The sequence below is a fragment of the Beta vulgaris genome, chromosome 8 (genome assembly GCF_026745355.1).
Source record: "Beta vulgaris subsp. vulgaris cultivar EL10 chromosome 8, EL10.2, whole genome shotgun sequence".
Taxonomy (NCBI): Eukaryota; Viridiplantae; Streptophyta; class Magnoliopsida; order Caryophyllales; family Amaranthaceae; genus Beta; species Beta vulgaris.
Window position 1 is genome coordinate 15,529,509 of NC_079209.1, and position 21,072 is coordinate 15,550,580.

Here is a 21,072-nt window from a genome sequence, read left to right on the forward strand (position 1 = left end):
TAAAATAATCGTTTGAAAATTCGGGGTATTACATCTACTCCTCCTTAAAAACAAAGTTCGTCCTCGAACTTTAAAGTTAGATCTTTGATATTAACGAAACATTAGCTTTGCGCTATGTTAGTATTACATTCGGTCCCCCTTAAAGAGTTTCGTCCCCGAAACTCGATAATCGTACCTCAGAAAAGAGTTCAGGATAACGCTTTTTCATGTCGTCTTCTGTTTCCCAAGTTGCTTCCTCGGTTTGATGATTAGACCATAAAACTTTGACTAACTTTATTGCCTTGTTTCGGTGTTTCTCGTTTTGGAATTAAGGATTCTAACAGGACATTCTTCATAAGTAAGGATCTCATCTAGTTCAATGGTTTCAGGTTGAATAACTTGGGAGGGGTCAGAGATGTATTTACGAAGTTGAGACACATGAAAAACATTATGAACCTTGGCTAAATCTGTAGGTAAGGCTAACCTATAAGCCACTTGTCCAATTCTTTCTAATATTTCATAAGGTCCAATATAACGAGGACTTAGCTTTCCTTTCCTACCAAACCTCATTACTCCCTTGGTTGGTGAAACTTTCAGCAACACTTTCTCTCCAATTTCAAACTCCAAATCTCGTCTTCTTTGATCGGCATACGATTTTTGTCGATCCTGAGCTGCTTTCATGCGCTCTTGAATCAATTTCACCTTGTTGGTAGTCTCTTCTACCATTTCCGGTCCTAAATTCAACGACTCGTTCACATCCATCCAACATATAGGACTCCTACATTTTCGTCCATACAACGCCTCATAAGGTGCCATTTTTATGCTCGAGTGATAACTGTTGTTGTATGAAAACTCAATGTACATCAAATGATCATCCCAATATCCTCCGAAATCCATCACGCATGCTCTCAACATATCCTCCAAGGTCTGAATTGTTCTTTCTGTTTGACCATCTGTTGCTGGGTGAAAAGCTGTGCTGAATTTTAATAGTGTACCCACGGCTGTCTGAAGCTGTTTCCAGAACTTAGATAAGAATCTCGAATCCCTATCCGAAACGATATCCTTCGGAACACCATGTAGCCTAACTACCTCATTAAAGTAAGCATCGGCCAACTGTTTTAACGACCAAGTATCCTTCATTGCCACGAATCTTGTCGTCTTAGTCAAACGATCCACTATTACCCATATTGCATTCTTTCCAGACCTCGTATTCGGTAACCCCATGATGAAATCCATAGAGATAGATTCCCATTTCCATCCTGGCACTTCCAACGGTTGTAATTTTCCTCCAGGCTTCATATGTTGTATTTTCACCTTCTGGCAGGTTAAACATTTTGCCACGAAGTCGGCTACTTCTTGCTTCATCCTAGGCCACCAAAAATGTTTCTTCAAATCCTTATAAAGTTTATCTCCTCCTGGGTGTATAGAATACGGCGAACTATGCGCTTCCCTTAGGATTCTCGACTTGAGTTCCTCGTCTTGTGGCACACACAATCTCCGTTTATACTTCGCAACGCCATTGTCGTCGATCTTGAACTCTGGTGCTTGACCACTTTCTTTCATCTCTTTTAACTTGCTTAGCCACTTATCGGCAGCTTGTTTCCCTCGAATCTCCTCAAATATGTCCGGTCCAACGGTAAGAGCATTCAATTGTGCTTTCACATAACCGGGTTCTACTATTTCCAAATTCAATCTCTTGATCTCCTCACACAGATCATTTGCCACAATCAAAACGTTTAGCGAATGAGCACTCTTTCTACTCAACGCATCAGCTACTTTGTTCGCTTTTCCTTCTTATACACTATCTTCAATCATAGTCGCTCATAAGCTCTAGCCAACGTCTTTGCCTCATATTCAACTCCTTTTGCGTATACAGATACTTCAAGCTCTTGTGATCTGTATAGACTTTACACTGACTCCATATAGTAATGTCTCCAAATTTTCAGCGCAAACACGATCGCTCCTAACTCCAAGTCATGAGTGGGTGATTTTGCTCATGGGTTTGAGTTGTCTCGACGCATAGGCCACTACTTTGCCATGCTGCATCAAAACACACCCAAATCCTTTCTTCGAGGCATCACTATAAACTTCAAATCCTTCTACTCCAGAGGAATGTCAATACCGGGGCTGTTGTAAGTCTTTTCTTCAACTCTTGAAATGCTTCTCACACTTATCATCCCACTGAAATTTTGTCGTTTTCTTCATCAGGTTGGTGAGAGGTTGGGCCGTTCTCGAAAAATCTTTCACGAATCTTCGGTAATATCCAGCTAAACCCAAGAAACTCCTTATTTCGGTGATGTTCTTAGGTTGAGGCCAATCGGTCACTGCTTGAATCTTTGATGGGTCTACTGAAACGCCTTCTTTTGATATCACATGACCCAAAAATGATACTTTTTCCAACCAAAATTCACACTTTGAGAACTTGGCATATAATTGTTTTTCTCGAAGAATCTCCAATACTTTCCTTAACTGAGCCTCATGATCTTCTTTATCCTTCGAGTACACCAATATATCGTCAATGAATACTATCACGAACATGTCCAGGTATGGCTGGAATGTCCTATTCATGAGATCCATGAAAGCTGCTGGCGCATTAGTGAGTCCAAAAGGCATGACTGTGAACTCATAATGGCCATATCTCGTACGAAAGGCTGTTTTCGGAATGTCTCTTCAGCAATTCGTAATTGAGTAATCCCGATCTCAAATCGATCCTTGAAAACACTGTTGCACCTTGAAGTTGATCGAACAAATCCTCAATTCTCGGGAGCGGATATTTATTCTTCACCGTGGCATTATTCAACTCCCTATAATCGATACACAACCTCAAAGATCCATCTTTCTTTCGAACAAACAGTACTGGAGCTCCCCTAGGCGAAACACTAGGTCGAATGTATCCTTTTTCCAGCAATTCCTCCAACTGCACCTTCAATTCTTGCATTTCTGCAGGTGCCATTCGATACGGAGCCTTAGAGATAGGTCCTGTTCCAGGGACTAAGTCGATTTTGAAGTTCACTTCCCTGACTGGTGGCATTCCAGGTAACTCCTCGGGAAATACATCCGAAAATTCCTTTACTATCGGAATTTGAGTCAACACCTCGTTTTCCACGCTCACATCCCTTACTTGGCATAGGTAGACTGGGTAGCCTTTTCTAAGATAGGTTCGAAGGTTCAGGGCAGAGATTATTTTGACATTAGGCTGGAAGATTATGCCTTTATAAGATATCCTATTTCCTTTTGGTCCTCTAAGTGATATTTTCTGGTTATGACACTCGATTTTGGCTTTATACTTAGCTAACCAATCCATTCCCAAGATAACGTCAAAGTCTTTTAGGTCAAAAAGAATAAGATCGGCCGGTAATTCAGTATCAGCTATGACTACAGTATTATTTTGGAAGAGAGATTTACAAGAAATAGTTTCACCTGTGGGCATGGCTATATTGGCTCGACAAGACTGGGTGGACTTGAGGGGATACTTATCAACAAAAGTACTTGAAAAAAAGAATGAGACGCTCCTGAATCAAAGAGTACATAAGCAGGGTTTGAGTTCACGAGAAAAGTACCAGTCACAACATTGGCATCGGTGTCAGCTTCATTGGCTCATGACATTGATTCTCCCATTGGTGTAGCCTCCATTGCCATTCTTTCCGAAGTTTCCATTTCCACTTCCAAAAGAGCGGTTGTTCTGATTTCCGTTCTGTGTAGCATTTCCTCCATTGGGGCGGTTGTTAATGAAGTTCTGAATTCTGTTTCCACCTCCATTATTGTTACCATTGCTACCGTTGTCCGCATTTTGTCCATTCGGAGCTTGCTTCTTGGGACAATTGAACGATTTATGGCCTATTTCTCCACACTCGAAGCATTTGATTCTTTCACCCTGACACGTGAACCTTGGATGGTTCTTATTACACTTCCTGCAAACAAATTCCTTTGTATCTTATTTCCTTGCTGGGCTTGTTGTCCAAATTCTGATTGTTGCTGCGGTTGTTGTAGCGTCCACCATTGTTGTTGTTGTTGTTTCCACCATTATTGTTGTTGTTGTTGGGCCTTTTATCATACCCTTGGTTGTTGCTGTTGCTAGCAGGTTCCTTTCTCTTATGCCATTAGCACTTCTCTCTTCACGCTGCAGAATTCTCTCTAAGTTTGAGGCTTAGCATACGCCTCCGCGAAAGTAGTTGAGGTACTACCTCCCATACGAGTCTGAAGATCGAACTTAAGTCCGTCCTCAAACTTTTGAGCCTTAGTTCCCTCATCTGGAACTACGGTTGGACAGAAGCGAGCATACTCATTGAATTTCTGAGCGTACTCTTGCACACTCATGGTATAGCTCTGATTGAACTCACTAAACTCATTGTACTTCTGCCTACGAATGTGCTCGGGGAAGAATCGAGCCTTAATCGCTATCTTAAACGCTTCCCAGTTAAAGTTCTCTTGAGCTTTAACGATTGGTCCTACACTTTCCCACCAAGTATCAGCGTCCTCGTGCAAATAAAAGGTCGCTTGGTCTACTTTCTGGGCCTCAGGCGTACCCGTGGCCGTGAAAATCTTTTCGAAGTCTCTTATCCAATTTTCGAGAAGCAATGGGTCTTCTCTACCAACAAAGGTTGGTGGTTTCAAAGAGGAAATCTTTTTGCCATTGCGGCTTGCGGATCATCCCCATGGTGGTTGTTGTTCAGTTGGTTTTGAAGAACTAATCCGAAGTTTTGAGCTAATTGCTCGAGGGTCCTAAGTCGTGCTGCGACTTGTTCCGGAGTTTCGGCCATTTGGTTTTCCTGACGTCTTCCTCTAGATCGTGTATAAACGTATTGCATAAGCTACCTGCGTTATTCACATTGGTGTTTCCACCATTCACATTGATCTTTAAACAAGGGTTATTTCACATAAAATATATAATCAAGAGTCATTCAATTCACTCATTTCCACACAGCATACTCAGGTCATATATCGAAATTCCGTCATTTCATTACTCATGCACATTTCATCACATAAGAGTCAGCTTAGTTTTCATAACTAAGATATACTAGCATCATAAAACAAATAAGTTAACACTAACGTTAATAAGTCTACTACAGGTTACTTTGATTCCTAGTGGTTATGGCTAGCTAGGGTTGAAGGTTTTACTCTTCATCCTCGGGCGGGTCTTCTTCGTCATCTTCATTTTCATTTTCTCCATGGTTTACAACGGGTGGGGTAGGGCTTCTTTCTATTCTTCATTATCACTATAGTAAGGTTCATCATCATCGGAGGTGAGGTAATAATTAAGCCATTTCTGCATCAGCATTCGTTTCTCCAGGTAACTCAATGTGAGATACCACTTCCCTTTCCACGTGTATCGTTCATAGTTTGGCCTTCCATTTTTCAGAATATCAGAGTATTCACTCTTGATTTCAGCATAAGGGCCATCATTGGGGAGAGTGCGAATAAGACATCGGCTTGTCTAGGTGGCGTGAGGAATCTGAGTTTCCATGACCTTCATTAAGGTGATAACACTTCATGGTTAAGCGTAACCTATAGATGTAGGCAGAAACGGACTCTCCTACCCTCATTCTTAGGAGGTAAGGTCCTTGACGTGGGGTTCTTGCGTTTCCTGGCGGTCATACATGTCCTGGCCATCTAATAAAATATAAACAATTAATAAATACCTTTAACAAGTACTTTCATACATGCACACATAACCCATTCGTACCCATACTAAACCTTAAATCATATTTTAATCCTAATTTTATTTCTCGTAAATATTTTATTATCTTAACTTCCTAATCAAATTTTAAGTTTAAACCTATTTGATTCATTTTCCTTAATTTCGATATTTTAACAATTTTAATCTTTCCCTAGTCAATCTAACTCCGCTCTGATACCATTCTGTAACACCCCCGCCGACCCGAACCCTTTTTCATTTCGGTAAAACTCGGGTTTTGGGGAAAACGAACCCACGAGGGTCCGACCCGACGGGGTGGTGCTACCGCCGCAATTATCTCCTTGGAAATAAATGCAAGGCTAAGTTACAACACACCAACTCAAATTCATTAATCTTACAACTAAACAATTGTTCATTAACATTACTAATTAATTAAAAGTTTCAGAGTTCCAGCGGAAGCTAATCAATGCTAAGTGGATGACAACTCTAAATGATCTCCCTTTTGTTCCCCCGATCGATCACCCACCTGCACAAATATATTGAAAAGAGACAAGAGAGACAAGCTCCCAAAAATCAGATAAACTGAGTAATTCCAACTCCATCCCGTAAAATACTTAAGTTGAAAACTTTGTAAATAATAGATTAATAGTTTTGAAGTCATAACATTATACACAATATATACACTGAATAATCATACATTATTCAATTAATCCGGTTATTCAAGGAGAGGAAGAGAACGCCAGTAAGCCGGGGAAACCCCCTGTAACCACTTACTTCAACATAGTAGGCCGGGAAACCCCCGTAACCACCTACTTGTAGGCCGGGGAAACCCCCTGTAACCACCTACGAAATATCACATTGGCCATAACAGAGTCCCTAGTGTGCACACCCCTTCTACTTGGATCACATCAAGATAGAAGGAAGACATTAACAGAATAATCAGCATAGTAACCAGAGAACCTGTAGGGGCCGCTGAACCACTCATACAGGGCAACCTGTTCATCATTTCCCTCCGATATTTCACTTTACGTGATTAACATCTTTTAATTCACGTCATCACATAAATACATTTACGTCATCTTATTCACTTTACGTCATCTTGTTCAAACCAGTGTGAACATATTCAATCCATCATAATCTCAAGCCATTCATAGAGATTTCAATAACTCATTTCATAAACACCGTCACTTGAGTTCATTTATCACTTCAGATTTATAATCATTCATTAATCACAAGTTCTTCTCAATTTCGACTTTCATAAGGTCTCAATATTAATAACGGTAATAATACTCATGATAATCATAATAATAATAATAATAATAATAATAACAACAATAATAATAATAATAATGATAATCATAATACTATTTAAATAACATTAACCGATTTTAATAACGTTATAATAACATCTATGTCATATTGTACATCGTCCATAGTCATATTCATAATCGAAAATCCATAGTCATTGTCCATTGTCATTCGTATTCATAACCCACATTAAATTGATAATCCATAATTATAGTCCATACTTATAAATTTTATAAGCACATAATAATCACGTAATCAATTCGTTTTACGCTAACGGGATCTATGTTTAGATGGACATTGAAGATTACCTCGTGACGCGTGCCCAAAAGTTAAGTTTACGAACAGGTTAGCGCTCTTGATAATCCTCGTCTACGAAATCGGAGTCTACAATAAATATTAACGAGATCTAAGTTAGTTCCTAAGTAACCCCTTTTTATATACGTACATAAAATAAACGATTTAAATGATTCAAATAACTTAAAGGAAATTCATAATTAGTTTAAGAGAGTTTTACGATTTTCGAATTATTTTAGAAATCGTTTTAAACATACTAACTTAATTAAGTGAGCTAGTTTACGAAAGTTATTAATCTTGTTTTAAAAAAAGAGTAAGTAAAATACAATTAAACTAAAAGGTAAAAGAAAAGAGGGTTTTTAAAAGAAACAAAATCAGTTTCTTCATTTTTTTGAAAAACAGAACAGAGGGAAGGAGGGGGCGAAAGAAGGGCGAAACAGGGGAGATGGTGAGGGAGAAAAGTGGCGCCGGTGGTTTGGTTCGACGGCGAAGTACGGTGGTCAGGCGGTTGGGCGTGGGTTGCGACGCAGCAGAGGCGCCGCGAAAAGAGGGTAGCGAAGGGTTTTGCTGGTGGTTCGACTTGTTTGTTGTGGTGGTTCAAAGGTGGTCGTGCAGTTTTGGTGTGGTGGTTTACCGGCGGGATTCAGGGGGGGTTCATTTGGTGGTTCAGTTTTTCCGGTGATGTGGTGGTTCGAAGTGAAGCAAAGGAGGTTGATAATGGTGGGTTTCAATTTTATTTTAGATTTCAAAATCAAAAAATCAGAAATTTAGGAAGAAAGAAATGATTGAAGCAAACCTTTGGAGTTTTGTTTGCTTGAGCAATTGAGTGTGTTTGGTTGCTATTTATAGACAAAATTTTCTGGTTTGAGAAGCTTGGTCAAATCTCCATTAATGGAGGAAGTGAGGTGAGAGAGTAGCCTTTGAATTTTTACCCCAAAAATCTGATTTTGTGGACTGATATTCAAGTTCTACTGACAAGAGTTGAATGTTGACAATTTGGTTTTTGTGAGCTGTTGAGTCAGACGAGGGAAGAAGAAAGGAGGGAAGAAGATGGTGAATTAGATTTTCACTTCTTTTTCCCTTTTTTATTTTATTTATTTGTTTTTGTTTTAACTTTTCTTTTTGGTAAAAGACACATGGACTTGGACTAATGTTTGGGCTTGGATTACTAATGGATGGACAAAAGTATCCATAACTAATTTATGAAATTTGATAAATTAGAATAATAAAATGAATAATAAAATGATTTAATTGAAACTTGTTAAATAACTCAAAATAAATGAAATCATTATTTTAATAAACATAGTTATCAAATAAAATCGCATTATTGTAAAATAAATTATAAGTGGAAATAATATGAAACTTTAATAAATAATAAAATAATCGTTTGAAAATTCGGGGTATTACAGGAAGGTTACAATTGTTCACGTCTATCGGGAAGCCAATCGGGTTGCAGATTACCTCTCAAAGATTGGGCACCATCTCCAAAATCCATCTCAATTAGTTGATGTTCAGTCCGATATGTTTTTCAATTATTTAGTTACTTTAGATAGTTTAGGGTATACTCTTGAAAGAAGAGTTCCCTAAACTTTACTTGTATCTTTTAAAAAAAAAGATAAAATTTTGAAAAATACTGTTATACCAGTATCACCATTTTTTAAAAATGCCCACATTGCGAGAGGATACATTTTAAAATTTGCACTATCAATGGAAAAAATTAGGCTATAAAGAGGAAAAGAATTTTAACTTTTAGGATATATTTTGGATTTGTAAAGATGGTGGATGAGAGCTACGACCTACACAAACATGATATATTTTAAGAGAGACACAAAGGGTTGGACGGTTGTGTAGGGTCTGATTAGTAATTACCAAATGAGTATTTTAAAATATAACTTCTCACAGTAATTACCAAAGGGTAAAGAATTGAGAGAGATATAATTATCGATTCTTTAGAGTTATTCTGAGACAATTACTCTAAGAATATATAAGATGTAAATAAAGGTGAATATATAACATTAGCTAAAGGGCTTATATGGTCAATGAAGATTTATTAAATACTTATAAGTAGTCCAAATTTTAAGAAATACTCATATGATTAAAGAAAATCTTTGAAAATACACACATGTGATAATTTTTTAAAATATGTTCATGTGATTAAATAATGTATCTTAAAGTACCAATTTGATAAAAATACTCATAGTTTTATGGAAAAAAAAATTAAAGTCAAATTAAGAGGAATATGGAAAGAGATAAAGAATAATTGAGTTGGTGGGGCCATTTCAATTTTTTAAAACAAAAAGGAAACAAAGTTAATAATATTGGATGGAAAATGTAACCATAGTAGATATGAGGTCCTTAGTAGATCAAAAAATTGTTCAGGTCCTTGTTGGAAAAAACTCTCATACTTTAAGTCCTTACTAGATAGTTAACTCGCTGTGGGGGGGTTTTTCTGGAATTAGGGGAGACAAGAGTACTATTCTTGACAAGAGTACTATTCTTCGGTACCGAAATTGGTTTGAATTGTGGATTCAGATGCATCATGCGTGTAAATCTGTACGTGACAATGTACCTTTTAGTTATGGCACATAGTATCTGAGAGAAAAATATTGTAGCACATTCCACATAGTATGCCAATATTGACTTCGTGAACTCTCAAGTTTATGTGGTTGAAGGACTTTCCTAATTTTACTTGTGAGTTCGTTGTAGAATTATAATGTAAGTCTGATTGAAATTTTCCTTGTTTACATTTGTTCATTATCTACCATTAACCATATAAAGAGATAGAAGATTGAACTTATCACAAAATAATAAAGAATGGGATGGATTTTGGGTTTAAAACTAGTTATAGGTCCGGACTATTCCCCGGGTAAGAAACAATTTCATTTATTAATATAATACTTTATGATATTAATACTAAATACAACTTAGTCTAGTGGTTAAGACTTAAGTATATGTACTGGAGGTCTCGGGATCAAACCTTATACTATGTAATGTCTAAATTTTTTTCATTGACAAAAACTCCTTAGGAAGAGTGCCACGTGGCATAATTTCTTGTTTATGCACACCTTTTAATATATTTGTATAGATTTATAATTGATTTGGATTAATATAGGAATTAAGACAATATTGGATTAACAACTCTAATGTCTAGTATTGATTTTGGCCTATTGGACTATTCTCACTTCTCTCTTCTGCTTAGGGCCCAAACTCAAGACATGGGAATAACCCAATTAATTTAGGGTTGTGTTTCTAAATATAAATGATATGGGCTGCAACATTTTAGGTAGGGATTGACTCGTGAAGGTAAAAAGATCACCTTACACAATTCCTTTTCTCAATAAGTGGTTGATACATAGTATTATTGAATCATCAATATCTTTAATTATTATTTATAATTTAAAGTTATGAAAAGCTATGAAAGTGGAAAGTACTTAATAAAGTCTCACATAAACATAATATTTCTTATATATTGATGAGAAATTAAGGCCAAAATTTAGGTTTACTCATCGAGACATTCAGAAAAAGAAAAATAAAAAGAAACGAATATGTAAGATTGATGATTTATTTCTAAGGGATAATAAATCTCTAACCATTAGAGGGCATGCTACCCTCTGACCTCTCACATGAATAGTAAAGTTGCTATTATTTGCATAAAATCACTTTAAATTTTCACTTATTTAGAAACTCCCACCTTTATGTTTTTTTTTCCCTAAATTTCCACCTAAACTTTACAAAACCTTTATAAACTCCCACCACTTAAACGGGTTTTGCCAAACTCCATTAGTAGTTGGACCCACATCGATTATTTCTTTTGTTTTTCCCTCCAAACAACTCACTTGCCTCATTCATCTCTCCAAAAATGATGTCGTCTTCCTCTTCCCACCATTAAGGGCCGGTTCTCCCCAGCTTATTTTCAGTTCAGTTCAGTTCAGTTCAGTTCAATTCAGTTCAGTTCAGTTCAATTCAGTTCAGTTCAGATCAGTTCAATTCAGATCAGTTCAGTTCAGCTCTTGACAATACTTTTACTCTCACATATCACGATTCATTTCAGTTCAGTTCAATTAAATTCAGTTCAGTTCAGTTCAGATCAATTCAGATCAGTTCAATTCAGTTCAGTTGTTTTATGCCGAAGAGAACAGACCCTAAGTTCTCCCTTTTTTTTCCATTCTCTCTCTCTTCATTCATTTCTCTTGAAATCTGGGTAAATTTCTGGGTTCCAAACAACATTTTTGTAGAGATGAATGAGGGAAGTGAGTTGCTTGGAGGGAAAAACAAAGAAATAATTGATGTGGGTCCCACCACTAACGGAGTTTGGCAAAATCCGTTAAGTGGTGGGAGTTTATAAAGGTTTTGTAAAGTTTAGGTGGAAATTTTGGGAAAAAAACATAAAGGTGGGAGTTTCTAAATAAGTGAAAACTTAAGGTGGTTTTGTGCAAATTTTCCTTAAAATAATGATTTAATAGACTAAAATCGATACTCGGAACAACGACTTTATTGTCATGTCTTGTGAGAGGGCAAGCTGCCCCCTCACTGTTATAGATTTATCATCTCTCCTCTATGTGATGGGTTGGACGAACACTACTATTAGCGCAGAGAAATTAAAAGTCAAAGAAGCAAGGAAGAAGGAGAACGACAACGAGGCCATAAGAAGTTAGAACAAAGAAGCAAATATCCGGACTTTCGGTCGAGGTGCAATGAAGGACAACAACATCAATATAAGGAGCGATAATTATGACAAGTGGGCTTGCCACAAAGAGTGGAATACATAGTAATTTTATTGGCTTCATAAGAGGGACTTCAACTTGCTGCCTCTCAGATTCAGATACATTTCATCTTTGAGCGCCTTAGCTTAGCGCCGCGGACATAGATTACTACTTGTATATGTGTTGCGTACACGTTCATTGAGATGTTTACGTTTGTATCATATCCAGTGGTATCTACATTCGGAATATAATTCATTAGTATATAACCTTCGCCTGCCATGCACTTGCATCATCATGTCACTATCTGGCCATCTGGGTAATGTCGGACTAATAAGGAGTAACATATGCATAATTTGGATACAGACTAATTAATAACATATGCATCATTTGGAGTTTGGATACAAATTAATTTGGCTTGTTGGAATCTTGTTTAGCTACGACAGTCCGTCCCCGAACGAGCAAAAATTGTCTCTGTGGTGCCAAAATCTCCAAGATTGTGATCTTGGCATAGCCTATAAGTGCACCCGGTTGGCATATTAAATACTAGCCTTTATATGCACGCGATGCGTGCGTTAATTTCAAAATATGTTAGTTTATTAGATACTCCATTCGTACTTTATTTATGATTAAACTTAAATGTGAAAAATTCAAAAGTTAGATGAATTTAGATATATTAATTCGCTAATGTAAAAAAATAAAAAGGTTGTGAGTGATTGTTAACATTAATTTTTTGTGAATGAATATTGAACAGAAAGAACAAAAATAATGAGTTGGTTTAACTGAATTAAAGAGTATCAAAGGTAGTGAATGTTCAGACTTTTCATATGCACGTTATGTATGCCATCTTTTTTTATAAGGTATAAATATTTTGTCCATTTAATTTTTGATTGAAGTATTTGATGCATATACCATTTTAAACTTGTTTTAAATGGCAAGTTGGAATGAGAATTTTTAAATGATTTGCTTTGTAATTTTTTTCATTCCATTAATTAGATCATTAAGGGTATTTTAGTCACTTCAAAAGAGGACACCACACCTCCTCCCTTGGCTTATATAATAGAGATTAATAATGATTTTATGATCAATATTGAGGATACTTATGTAAATGTAGGTATCTAACTTTAATTTAATTTTATTATACTTCTCATGTTTTAAATTAAATGAAACACTTATCATTCTATGCTGTCTCAATTAAGGTTACTTTATTTGACATTTAGTTTTCTGTATCGCTCATTTTTCATCATATGAGTCTCTCTTTTCATTTTTCTGTATCTTTCTTCTCTTTGGAGTCCCCATGGCTCTCCCCTATATTTCATTTGTATTAGAATGAAGAAAGTATAAATAAAGTGCGCAAACTTACATTGCATAGTGGCTGACACATAATGGAGTAGATCTCCCTTTGGCCGATCATGAGTCGGGATTCCTCTTTATTGGTATGATCCAGCTGATCTATGGACTATGATAATGTATTTTTTCACGTATCTTGCTATTAGCTTAATAGAACATCTTATTATAACATACAAATAATACCCAAATTCGCGAGTGCGGGCATGTGGCTCATGGTGATTTAATTGTTCTTTAAGAGCCCGCACAATGGTTGATGGGAAGGATTAGCTTGCAAATATACAAAAAAGAAATATAGTAAGGGCATTTATGCAAATTTATGTAAGATAAATCTATATTATAGTTAACTCTTTAGATGCTATTTATAATATTGTACCAATTATTTATCAAGAAAAATCCACTCATCATTAATACTTCCTTATTCTTTTTCAATTGCAACATATATTTTTTTGAAAAAAATTAAAATTAGTTGTAATATTTCTTTATTTGATATGAAAAGATGTACAATATAAATTAGTTGTAATATTTTTCTTCCAGTATAGTCCACATGGGCATACAAGACCTAACCCACTCAGTTATTGGATAAGCGTGTCAAATCTCCATGTTACAATAGATTAAGAACAAAGATCAGGATATTATAGTGTAGTCAATATGAATTAAGTGAACAGAGTTGGTTGTTTATGTTGAAAACTAATTATTCCAAATACGCCCTGTCAAAGAAGACATTACAATAATATCGATGTTGTTTGTCAATCCATCAATTCAATTATATTGAAAATATTTCTATATAACGATTAACTTTTCTTCAATCATTATCAGACTACTACATCTCAATTCTCAAATAAGCAACTTATGCATTCCATATTTCTAGTTCTCCCGTGATCCTGTTGGGTGTGTTGGGAAATGTATAAAAATTTTACAATAGTGTTGTTCGACAAAGGCCATAAAGGAAGAAATGTGAACCACGAATTCGTCTACATTAGCATTAGACAAATTAATGACTATTAGTTTAAGTAGTTCATGATTTTTTGCATTTCAATTTTAGGCAGTTAATGAGTAACTTTTAAAATTATATTTATTAAATTCTTTTCTTTATTTAATTTGGTATATATAATTTACGAACTTATTAAAAATAAAAGTGAACAAACTAATTAAAACCAATTAAACTTAAGTAAGTAAAAGAGAAAACAAAAGAGGGGAAAGGAGATTTAAAATCTCAGTTCCTCAAACAGAGGAACGAAGCAGAGAGGGCGAAAGAAGGGGGAAACAGGGAGGCGAAGGAATTTTTTTGGTGCTGGTTTTGGTCTTGGCCGGCGCACGACCAACTCAGGCGACGGAAATGGTCAGGCATATCGGAGGTCAGGTGGTGGGTTTCACGGCTGGGCGCGGAGGTGTGACGCAGCAGCAGGCTGCGAAGAGTGGTTGGCGGTTTTGGTGGTGCGAATTGGTGGCCGGGTTTGACTGGTGGTTTCGGGTGGTGGTGAAGGCGGTCGTGCAGGTGGTGCGGTCAGGCGAAAAGAAGTAGAGGAGGTTGGGTTGAAGGTGGTGTTAATGGTGGTTCTCAAAATTTCAATTTTCACTTTCAAAATCAAAAATCAGAAATTCAAGGGAAAGGAATTGAGTTGAAGCAAACCTTTGAAGTTGTTTGCCTGAGAATTTTGATGAGTTTGGCTCTCTATTTATAGGCAAGATTTTCTGGTTTGACAAGCTTGGTCAATTTCTCCATTAATGGAGGGAGTGAAGAGAGAGAGTTGGGTCTTTGCAAATATTTACTCAATATCTGATTTTGTGGACTGAATTAATTTTTCCTACTGACAAGGGTTGAATGTTGACAAAAATCTGCTCCTTTTGAGCTGTTGCAAATCAGGCGAAAGAAGAAGAAAGGGAGGAGGGAAGAAGATGATGCACGTTCATCTTTTTTCTTTTTCTTTTTCCTTTTTTTTTTTGTTTTATTTTAGTTTTTCTTTTTGGTAAAAGACACATGGACTTGGACTAATGTTTGGGCTTGGATTACTAATGGATGGACAACATGGACAAAAGTATCCATAAATCAATTTAAGAAATAATAAAATGATTTAATTGAAACTTGTTAAATAAATCAAAACTAAATGAAATCATTATTTTAATAAACATAGTTATTAAATAAAATCGCATTATCATAAAATAATTTCAAGTGGAAATAATGTGAAACTTTAATAAATAACAAAATAATCGTTTGAAAATTCGGGGTATTACAACATTACAACATGAAAAGATGCTATTTATGTAATTATTTATCAAGAAAAATTAGATATGAAAAATCCAATTATTGTACCAATTATTTATTTTAATAAACATAGTTATTGTACCAATTATTTATCAAGAAAAATCCACTCATCATTAATACTTCCTTATTCTTTTTCAATTGCAACATATATTTTTTTGAAAAAAATTAAAATTAGTTGTAATATTTCTTTATTTGATATGAAAAGATGTACAATATAAATTAGTTGTAATATTTCTCTTCCAGTATAATCCACATGGGCATACAAGACCTAACCCACTCAGTTATTGGATAAGCGTGTCAAATCTCCATGTTACAATAGATTAAGAACAAAGATCAGGATATTATAGTGTAGTCAATATGAATTAAGTGAACAGAGTTGGTTGTTTATGTTGAAAACTAATTATTCCAAATACGCCCTGTCAAAGAAGACATTACAATAATATCGATGTTGTTTGTCAATCCATCAATTCAATTATATTGAAAATATTTCTATATAACGATTAACTTTTCTTCAATCATTATCAGACTACTACATCTCAATTCTCAAATAAGCAACTTATGCATTCCATATTTCTAGTTCTCCCGTGATCTTGTTGGGTGTGTTGGGAAATGTATAAAATTTTTACAATAGTGTTGTTCGACAAAGGCCACATAAAGGAAGAAATGTGAACCACGAATTCGTCTACATTAGCATTAGACAGATTAATGACTATTAGTTTAAGTAGTTCATGATTTTTTGCATTTCAATTTTAGGCAGTTAATGAGTAACTTTTAAAATTATATTTATTAAATTCTTTTCTTTATTTAATTTGGTATATATAATTTTCGAACTTATTACACTACAATAAAATACACGACACAATACCTTTTAATATGCAAATTTTTTGTCAAAAATAAGTAACAAAATTGAACTATATAATATATGAAATTGTGCTTTATAAATTATAATATATGAAATTTGACCTTATGACATACAAAATATTGCTTTTAAAAAAATTGACACATATTGTTTAAACTCCAGTCCTTTAATGTCTTCTTTAATACCTCCAAACATCCATTAACGGAGAACATGATAATTTGAAGATAATTAGAGTCCTTATTTTTCCATTTAATTTGAAGAAAATTAGGGTTCGTGAAATTGAAATTCGCTAAGTTTTTTTTTGTGTGTAGCATAACCACAAATGAATATAAAATTACCGGTCCCTAGGTCGAGCTTATTGTTCAGTTGGCCGTCGATAATGGTGTGTTCCAACTTGCATTAGGTAGAAGATAACAGTGGGCCACGACCTCATTTCCCATTCACATAAGGATTTTTTGATATTTGCCACCTTATAAATAGCCCGTTTTATACTTTACCACCTTTTGCTTTTTTTTTTTCCTTCCAATTTTACCACCTTAAACTTTCCAACTCACTGAAAACTACCACCTAACTCGTCCTCCGGCCAAGAATCCGGTGAGCTGGGGAGGTCCACATTTCGAATTAAAAAACTTTCCCCCCTCTTTTACCATCTCTCTTCCCGATCTCTTTCGCTTTCTTCATTCACCATTCCATTTCCTTCAACAAATGATATTTTAATCTTCAATTCCCTATCAGCACCCTCTATGTAAAAATCCTCAACTCCTCTTTGATATTTACTGAGATTCATCTACCCTCTGATCTCTCCTCTACTTCACCCGATTCAGAATGCCAAACTCCTCTTTCTTCTCCTTTATTTCAACTTTTGCAGCAAGAGAAATTCCACAGTTGCTTTTTTGGTGGTTTTCGGAAGAAGACTGAGACATTATGTGCCTACAATAATGAATATTAATGAGAACCAAAATAAACATTATGCTAAAGAACACCATAGATGCCCGAATTTAGGCCCATTTTACCAATAAATTTAATGAACAAGAACTGTCCAAAATTGAAGAAGAACCCCAACCTATTTAATTAGGATGAAAAGTCATATCTTATAGTAGCAAAATCTCTAATTTCTCCTTTGATTGAGGTCAAATTTATCAAAAAATGGTAAGCCTCAACTCGATTTAGGTTTTCATCAAAGAAATTTGGGTTTATGGAGGGATTGGAAGATAAAATTGGAGTTTTAATGAAAACGAAGTGAAAAATCGAGGGTAAAGGTGAAAAATGCGAGGGAAAATAAACATAAAGCAGTTATTTGGTACCCCCTCGCCGGATTCTTCGTCGGAGCTGAGTCAAGGTGGTGATTATTAACGAGTTGGAAACTTTAAGGTGATAAAATTGAAAAAACACCAAAAGATGGTAATTTGTAAAACGGGCTATTTATAAAGTGGCAAAAATAAAAAAATCCTTTACATAATGTTCTCCTAATTTTTCCCATATTACCCTCATTTTATCCCCAAAAATTAGGAAAATTAGGAGAATAACCCGTACAATTTCACGCAGTAGTTGTCGTTAGTATTGTATTTTTGGACAACACCACACCATGGGTTGATCATATCCTTATAATATGTATCTTAAACGAGTTTACCCTTTCGCAGCCACTTTTTGACATGCCCAAACAAAACTCTATATTCACGCTCCATTATCATTCTCTATATCCTTACAACTTATAGTATAGAATGAAATTTTAAGGGGAAACAAGACTATTGCAATATCCACATAACAATATAGAAACAACAAAATAAATTATTATGGCCCGTTATTACCCTTTAAAAAATAATTCATATTTTTGCACCTTAATGTTTTTATTTATTAAGATTGATCTTAGTTGAATCTTAGATAAACACAGGAATACTAGATCTGTATCCTTAGAATTCGTAGTTAGAATGTAATTTTAATGGACAAAGAAGTTTTGACAATTCCAACGCCGACTATTACTCCTTCAATATACAATTTAGGTATTTAATATTAATTATCTATGATCTTAGTTGAACATAGATAGATAGATACAATAATACTCGACATGAACACATATAATATATACTTCCTCCTTTTTTTTTTTTTTGTAAAATGTAAGAACTATATTACCAAATAGCACACATTGCAACCTACGCCTTTAATAAAGACAAAAACATAAACACCAAGATTACACCAAACACAGCCTAATTAAAGTGCTCAATTAGATCATCTAGCCATTGTTTCTCATCTGTAGACCAGCTACTATCACATTTCTGTCTAGCTCTAACACATACATCCTGCTTAATCATCTTGACAACAATGTCAGGTTTAGGAATAGCTCTATCCTAGTACACTTTGTTCCTAGCTTGCCAGGTATAATATACAGTAGCAGCTAAGGCTGCATAACATACCTTTTGCTTGCGTTTGCTCCTATATTTCCTCCCCCATTTCCTCCATGAAACGTATAGACATTCCTCAGCTTTGAAACCAATCCCCAACCACTGTAGAATGCAAATAACTACCTTCCTGCTGAAGACAGATCTAAAGAACAAATACTGACATGTATCTTCTCCTTGGGCATAAAGGATGCACTCCATGTCTTGACATACACCAGCCTTAAAAAATCTCTCTTTAGTCCTGAGTTTACCTAGAGCTGCCATCTAGGCTGTAAATGAGTGTTTAGGAACATTGTATGCATTCCACACCCAATGGTACCAGCTTACTCTCACTTGTTGACCAATCAACCATTTACACCCATTTCTAGCTGTGTATGTTTTGTTTGATCCTCTCCACTTATTGTTCTGTTGAGTATACGCTGCCTTGAACACATCTTTCACCTTACAAATGTTCTTTCATGCCCAGTTAGCAGGTGGGCTTGTACTCCCACCAAATTCTCCTCCTTGATATAGACATGATGTACCCATTTTATCCAGAGTGTATCCTCCTTTTTTGCAAGTTGCCAAACATATTTCCCAATTGCTGCTGTATTCCAGGTTAAACAATCTCTAATACCCAAGCCCCCATACCGCTTAGGTTTACAAATCCAACTCCAAGCAATGGGAGGAGTTTCTGCAGATGAATTTTGCCTCTCCACAGGTTGGCCCTATATATGTGCAATACTTGCTGCATAACACCTTTTGGAATTAAAAATATCTGAGCCTAGTACACATGTAGACTTAACAACACAAAATTGATAGGAGTCACCCTAGCTGCATATGATAGGTGCCTGGAACTCCAGCACACAATTCTTTTCAAAATCCTATCCACAAGAATACCACAATCACCTTTGGAAATTCTTTTGGATGTGATAGGGATCCCTAAATATCTGGATGGGAATGCACCTTTTTGAAATCCAGTGAACCTCAGTATACTTTGCTGAATATCCTTAGGAACACTACCAAAATACACTGCAGTCTTTTCAGGGCTTGCTTCCAATCTTGAAACCTCTGCAAAGGCTTTGAGAGCTCTCTTCATGAGAACAACAGACTGAAGATTCCCTTTGCTAAACAGCATGAGGTTATCAACAAAAATCAGATGAGTAAGCTTCATAGTTGAGCATTTGTAGTGAAAATTGAACTCCTCCATGCTACTCATTTTTTTTAGCATCCTTGAAAAATACTCCATAGCTATGACAAAGACCAGGGGTGATATTGGATCCCCCTGCCTAAGCCCTCTTTTGCCTTTAAAGGATCCACAAACTCCACCATTTATACTCAAAGAGAAGGTGGAAGAGGTCACACAACACATTATCCACTCCAAAAACTTCCTTAGAAATTCCATTCCATAGAATAGTTTCTCCAAAAACTCCCAGCTCAAAGAGTCATATGTTTTTTCCAAATCTACCTTCATGGTGCATCTAGGATTCTGATTTTTCCTTCTATATCGCTTCAAAATATCTTGACATATGAATATATTGTGCAAAATTGATCTATTGAGACAAAAGCACTTTGCCCTTTATCAATCACATTAGGCAAAACCCCACTTAACCTATTACAAAGCATCTTAGAAATGATTTTATATAAAACATTACAACATGCTATAGGTCCAAATTGAGTAACACTAATTGGTTGATCACATTTTGGGATTAGACAAAGAATAGTGGCATTTATTTGTTTCGACATTTTACTTGTTTGAAAAAAATCCAGCACAGCTTCCACAATGTCACTGCCTATCACCTGCTATGATCTCATGAACAAACTACTGGTGTAACCATCCTTGGAGTCTTATCATCATCTATGTCAAAAAGTGCTATTTTGACATCTTCACCATTAAATGGAACACATAGGTGAACTTGCCGTCTTGTATTAATCTTAGCACCCTCATTTATGATTGTCTGACTCACTTGAGCCTTAGAAGTATGAGTAGAGCCAAGTAATGTTGTATAAAATTGCAAGAAATCCTCTTCAATACTATGATGATCTTCCACCTAATTCCCATGCATAACCTGTAATCGGCATACGTGATTATGAATTCTTCTTTTTTTCAAGCAAGCATGAAAATAGGCAGTGTTGGCATTCCCACTCTCAATCCACTCTTGTTTCACCTTCTGCTTTAGAAAGCTCATCCTAGCCTTGTTCAGTTCATCATATTTCACCCTTGCTTCATGTTCCTGGATATGAAGCTCCCTATTCAAAGGTTGAGACTGAATTTGTATGTTCCTGCAATCAATTAATCTTCTAAATGC

The 21,072-nt window shown here is 35.7% G+C and overlaps 1 protein-coding gene and 1 long non-coding RNA gene across 5 annotated transcripts; both read right to left on the reverse strand.

The window, feature by feature from the left end:
- Positions 1-4,102: 4,102 nt before the first annotated feature.
- Positions 4,103-15,346, reverse strand: LOC130589659 (uncharacterized). Of its 4 annotated transcripts, none has more exons than XR_008967253.1 (4): positions 13,280-15,346; positions 8,013-12,431; positions 7,231-7,306; positions 4,103-4,794 (listed from the first exon to the last, which is right to left on the reverse strand). It is a non-coding gene; the product is annotated as an uncharacterized LOC130589659 (long non-coding RNA). The 4 variants fall into 4 exon arrangements; XR_008967254.1 differs by lacking the exon at positions 4,103-4,794 and adding an exon at positions 6,056-6,140; XR_008967251.1 differs by having other exon boundaries at positions 7,231-12,431.
- Positions 15,347-19,221: 3,875 nt separating this feature from the next.
- Positions 19,222-19,982, reverse strand: LOC125494133 (uncharacterized). The gene is made up of 2 exons (XM_048637708.1): positions 19,593-19,982; positions 19,222-19,491 (listed from the first exon to the last, which is right to left on the reverse strand). The coding sequence occupies exons 1-2, from the start codon at positions 19,980-19,982 to the stop codon at positions 19,222-19,224; spliced, it is 660 nt and encodes a 219-aa protein (XP_048493665.1).
- Between the last annotated feature and the right edge of the window lie 1,090 nt (positions 19,983-21,072).